Below are 6,000 nucleotides of genomic sequence, written 5' to 3' on the forward strand. Positions count from 1 at the left end.
CTGGTGTATTTTGTTGTGTTGCAGCTATACTTAGATGCCTGCTTGCAGCCTGCAAACAAGTGGATATGTTATTTAATATAAGTTGCTGTGTAACACAGATAACTTTAGTAAAGTGAATTTTTGGTCACTCTCTCACTCTCCCTTCTTCTGTTGGACTGGGAAGAAAAGAAAAGAAACAGGAGCAAGAAAACTCATGAGTCAAAGACAGGGAAATCACTTACCAAGTTCTGTTGCAGGCAAAACAGACTTAATTTAACTTAGTTACTAATTGGCATAAATATTTAATTACTGATTCAGGCATTGGGACACAAAAGACAAACATTTGTAGCACCTGTCCTCTCCCTTTCCCAGGCTCATCTTTACTCCAAGCACCTCTCCTCCCGCTTCTACACTCAGGTCACACTCAGTCCCTTCAGTGAGGTAGCAAGCAGTGCAGGGTTGGAGTCGGGGGACAGAATTTTCTCCCTGCTGCTCCTTCCTTCTTGCTCTTTTCTTGCTGTGCTCCAATGGGGGACCTCCACAGGCCTTGGTCCCTTCAGGAGTGTGCCTCTTTCACCACAGACTACCTTCTGCTCTTCTGACCTTGGTGCTCACTATGGTATTTCTCTTCTGTTCCCTCCTCTCCCTGGTGTTTTCTGCCCTACGTTAAATTAGAGCTGCCATCAGCTTCACTGAAGGGACCAGCCCATGTCCCCTGGAGGGTCTGTTGCAGAGATGTCTGAAACAGGCTGTGTCTGCCATGGGGCGGCACCTGGCCTCTTCTCTCAGAGGTCACCCCTGTAGCCCCTCTCCGTAGCTACCAACACCTTACCATTTACACCCAGTGCACCATGTCTTTCACTTGGAATGATGTTTCCATTTGTGGGGAGACAAAGGGGTTGTCTTGTGGGGCTTGGGGGTTTTTGGCTTTTTTTTTTTTTTCCAGTGCGCATGGGTGTCCAGCTCTTCAGAGCTCATTTGTCACACTTTCTCACTGAATTTCCTGTTTGTGAAGATGGATGTCTGCAAAAAGGCAAGAGACTGATGAATAATTTAAACCTACCTGAGGTCATTTAGAATCACATTTGGGATATGATTACTTTTCCACATTTAATGCTGTTGAGGGATACCCAGGCCAGCTCTAAACTAGTGTAAGACTAGTGCAGGAGAGCACAGTGGTCCACTGAAGCTGACTTACTAACAAGGAAATGTCAGTATCCTTACTCTTGCATTGGGTTAGGAAGTAGTCGATACAGAATTCCAGGAAGAAACCGTGGAGTCTGAAGTTCATTCCAAACTGATTGTTTTTTTCTGATGGAGCTGCAACGATAATATTATACTGAAGTTGCTAGAGAAGGGGTTGTAAAACATGTATTTCACTTGAGAGAACTCTCCATGGCAGATTACCTCTGCCCATTTCATAGTTCAGACTAGTTGTATGCAAGGTAAGTGTATTTATGAGCTATGGTGTTCGTTTCTTTCCTGGTTCTACAGTTTAGGTGTTTTACCCAGCAGTTTCCAAATACCTGCCTTGGGAAGGTTTGCATAAATAGTTATGTAGTGGATGATTCAATACTTAAACACTACAGAATTTTCTCTCTGATAGAGCAATTTGATTCCTTCCCATGAAGGAAAAGGCAGGTGGTAGATCTCTGAAAACACAAAAGAGTGTGTTCCTGGAGGCCCAGAAATGGCCAGCAGTTAAACTCAAGATTGCTGTCTCCTTTAGTCAGTGATGTTTACAAGAAGCCAGTTCTTTTGCATTAACAAGTGTTTTTTCAAGCTGCAATCTGGTCCATCTCTAGTTGGCACAATTCACACAGACTTGTACTAAGCTGGGCTGTGGCTCAAAATACATACCAGCCTATTCTTGATTGCTGTTGGTCTTTATTCTGTCCAGTTCACACAATTTAAACAAGTTTTCATCAAGGTATTACCATGACTATCCTTCATTTTAGGAAAGTGCTAGCACCAGTTGTGTTGTATTTGTATCCTCAGGGAATGCTAGAAAGGTAAATGTTTCACTAATGTTAATATTCTTTACTACTGAAAGGAATATTTAGACATCGTAGAAGTTGAATGTTGCAGCTGTCATTCAGATGCAACATTGCTTTCCAGAAGCATGGTATTAGTAATTTTTTGTCTTTTAAGCCAGACACAAACATTAACATTCAGCATCCCATTTGTGTCAGGCTTGCTTTTCTGCTGGCAGCCTATATTGTATAGTGCTTTCATCTGACAGTAGAACGTGCAAGGATACCTTCTGAAGGAGAATAAAAATGTTACTATCGTGAGTGTTTCAAAAGTAGTATTTAGAAACATTTTTGTCTTTTGTTGGGGTTTTTTTCTGCTTTTCTAAGTTATTCTTTATTTACTCTTCTTCATGTTGAATGATTCCTGTCACGTTAAAGTGTGATTATTGAGCTCTTTTTCACTTCCTTTAAAATTTGTTTAAACTTGCCCTTCTAATTATTTTATGTTCTTTACAGGTACACTGAAAGTACTACTGTAAGGCCCAGTGAAATATGGGATGTTCCTCTGGAAGAAATTCCTGAAACCTCAGAAGCTTTAATTCCTGTAGACATGGAACCTGTGAATGAAGGAGATTTCAGGTCACTTTCTAAGAAAGAGCTACAAGTGAGAATTAGTCATGTTGTGTCTCCTAGTAAAATTTTTATACAGTGGCTGTCATCAGAAAGTACACTGAAAAGGTACTAAAATGCAAAGAACTTTTCTTGAGTTAAGGCATTTGTATTACAAATTGGTGAAGTACAGTTAAAACAAACTCTTGGTTAAGGTTGCGTTTGGCACTGGGTACTCTTTTGAATGCTGTTGACTTACCTTGCTTTCTTGTGGAAAGTATGGGAACAAAAGACAGGTTGGCACTATGTTGTGGTTTATTAAGTATTTTTTATTCCAAATTAGGTGCATGATCTAACTCCTATTTCAAATCAGTTCTAATGTAGTAAGTATTGGGGCCTGATAAATATAACCCTGTCCAGAAAGATTAAATCTTTCTGCTCTTTCTTTTCCCCTCCCCTTTCCTTCATTAGAAATCTTGTTAAATAATACTGGTATCCTAAGAACTTCAATCAAGTTATTTCTTTCAGCATGATTCTAATATGCTGTTAGGAAAGCTTGAAGGCAATTTCTAGACATAAGTGTATCAGCGTTCATTTTGTAACATTCAGGTAATAGTGCCTACTGTTTGAAGACCGTTAAATGGAAATGTCGTTGCGTACTGCAAATTTCTTATTTTCTGCTTCTTATTTCTCTTTTCTTTCATCTTTTTACCTTCTTGCATGTAGCTATGTAGAGTCCCATTGTATTAGTCATGACACTAAATGAGTACCACACTCTCAAGTTGTCGAGAGAAAAACAGTACATTTTTCAAATAGTGCTATACAGAATGGTCAGGATCACTCAGATTAATTCCATTGTTTAAGAAAACATGATAGTTTTACAGAATTTTAATCTGATTGCCTGTGTTTTGAAGCTCCATTTCATGTATTTTGAACATGTCATGAAGAAAAACTACAATACTATGTATCTATGAAATAGTTACTAAACCTAGTGGTGTGCCAGTTAACCAGTGACTGACTTAATAAGCCCTTCATTCACCGGATAAAGTTTTACCACTAGAAAAGTGTTTGTTTGAATATTAGTTTACAGGAGAAGATGACTACCATCTACAAAGAATCCCAGCCACAGTCTGTGAAGTGGGAAAGTAGTATGCACTGTGCTGTTTATGTATGGGAATTGAAACAGTGGCAAAGAGGTCAAATAAGCAGGATTGTCTCTGAAACCAGTGCAGAGGTAAACCTCTCGTCCTAACAGGGTTCATACTTTGATTTCTGAAGTTTGTAAGCATTCACTGATTAAAATGCCAAATCTTTGCTTCTTACTTATGTGTTAATATTTTCTCATACAGCCTTTTGCTTTTGTTGAGAGTTTAAGTTAACATTGTACATCGCTGCAAGTAAGATTATTGTCTCATCAAAGCTCAGATGCCTTTAGCAAGGAACCTGCTCGTTGAGGAAGGCTCATGAGGTTGACTTTGTGTATGCTTACTATACACTTCGCAGCATAGCACAGATTCCCAAGCTATAGCCTAACAGTTTAGCTTAGATTCCAGAAGCTGTGTGAACCTGAGGGTCACATTAGTTCAAACTTAATGGTCCTTGCTGAAAGGTGGAGCCAGTTGAACTGAGTGCAGCACCACAGGAACACATGTAGTCATGCTGTTTCTTGAACGCTAAACTGACGGTGATGCACTGTGCCATGTAGATGTAACATTTTCCACAGTAACTTCTCATGCAGTGCTGCTTTAAACATGTGTTTTGTTGCACTCATTTGAAAAGAAAAAAGAACATCAGAAGAGGCATTTTGTGAACAGGTAACTACTTACCTCAAAAGTAAAAGTGGCTTTTTAATCATACAGGTAATCCAGGACTGAATTACCACTGGTTCTCTCTGCCCTCATCAGATTATGCTTGTTAGTAGGAAGCAGAAGTGGCACTTTATATACTTCTGGTTTGCATCATCTGCTTTCTAAGGCTCAGAGCCCTCAAACAGCTGTTTAACCGTGTCAGAATAAAAAGCAAGGGGTGGAGGGGAGCTATTTCAGCGTTTCTAGGTTTACAAATTTAAATGCACCAACATAACTGAAGCACGGGAAAAGAAATGTTCTTATTCAAGTAACAGCCTCCTTAAAGCTGTTTAACCCCCTCTGAGCACATTTGTGTTCTGTCCTCTCCGTACCTTGTGGCAGTCATTTGTGTTGTGTGATGGAGTACTTCAGTGCAAAGGCCATTCGTTGAATCCTGGTAATGTTTGTTTGAATTTTGTTTACCTATTCAGGCATGCTTTGGATTATCATACGTTACAGATAACACCAAGAGAGGGTTTTTTTCTGTTTTATTGTGTTTCTTGTCTGTAACAGGTAATACTTTATGATTCTGGAGCAGAAAAAACAGTGGATATCAGCTGTCTAAGAAAACTTGAGGAAAATATGAAGATAATTAGGACATTAGCAATAGAATGTTCCTTGGCAGATATAAGGTAGCCTTTCCCTTACACTGGGAAACTTAATAATGACATAACTTAATACTTTCCAGTGTTAGCACTGATTATCTGGTTTGCTTTTTGAATAAAGAAGAAATGGGATGGCAGCTGTGATATCTTTTATAAAGGGTTTTTTTCCTAAGGGTTATGCTACATACAAGTAAAGCAGAAACGATGCTCTAGAAAGAACATTTATAGGATGAATTATAAACTACTGGACAGATGGTAGAGGTTTTTGTTATTTCCTTGGATCAGAATTTGAGATTAATTAGACCTCATGAAAATGTACGGGAGGTCCCTCTTTTCTAGACTGTAGAGGAGAGAGAGAACTGGGGTATTCTCCCATGCGTTTGTTTCTGTGCTGTCTAGACTGTGAAGAAAAAATAATCATGTTTGTAATATCCATTCCCTGAATGAATATAAAAAGCCCAATCTGCAGATGAAATATGGATTTTACTTTGTTCTGTTAAGAGAGGTGTCATACATCCGGAACTCATGATCCTCCTGATTTTGAAGTTTTGGGGTTACATTTTTTAATTCTTCCTGCCATATAGATACAGAGATGAGTAACTATTTCATTTTACTGTTGACTGTAATGGAGATTGTCTTTTTTCCCTGACAGTTCAGTCAGTTTCAAAAAAATCAAAATCTCAGGAAAGGGAAGTATTTGTGTTTAAGATCAGGAGGTGCCAACTTCTCTTGTACTAAATGAGATTATAATTTGTTCTATGTTAGACCAACAGGTGGAAGCATGCAGTGGACGGCAACAGTGTGTGAATGTCTATCCTATTACCTAACCGGGGCACAAGTGAAAATAATCATACAGGTTTGTAATCAAAACCAGTAGGGTTTGTAAAATTTCTGTGAAGTTGTCTGTTAATTTAATTTTTTTCTGAATATTTTCAGTCTTCAAAAAGTCCTGAGTGGAACTGGCTTAGATTGTTGTTTGCTGTAGGG

The 6,000-nt window shown here is 38.8% G+C and overlaps 1 protein-coding gene across 1 annotated transcript in view; it reads left to right on the forward strand.

Moving 5' to 3' along the window:
• RNF17 (ring finger protein 17) overlaps nt 1–6,000 on the forward strand; it is a 54,903-nt gene that overhangs the window by 31,316 nt on the left and 17,587 nt on the right. Inside the window, exons 23-26 of the mRNA XM_010284919.1 lie at nt 2,469–2,690; nt 3,645–3,795; nt 4,922–5,040; nt 5,779–5,869. Coding sequence (XP_010283221.1) covers nt 2,469–2,690; nt 3,645–3,795; nt 4,922–5,040; nt 5,779–5,869 — 583 coding nt within the window. The remainder of the gene's footprint in view (nt 1–2,468; nt 2,691–3,644; nt 3,796–4,921; nt 5,041–5,778; nt 5,870–6,000) is intronic.

Source organism: Phaethon lepturus, unplaced genomic scaffold (genome assembly GCF_000687285.1).
Source record: "Phaethon lepturus isolate BGI_N335 unplaced genomic scaffold, ASM68728v1 scaffold6714, whole genome shotgun sequence".
Classification (NCBI taxonomy): domain Eukaryota; kingdom Metazoa; phylum Chordata; class Aves; order Phaethontiformes; family Phaethontidae; genus Phaethon; species Phaethon lepturus.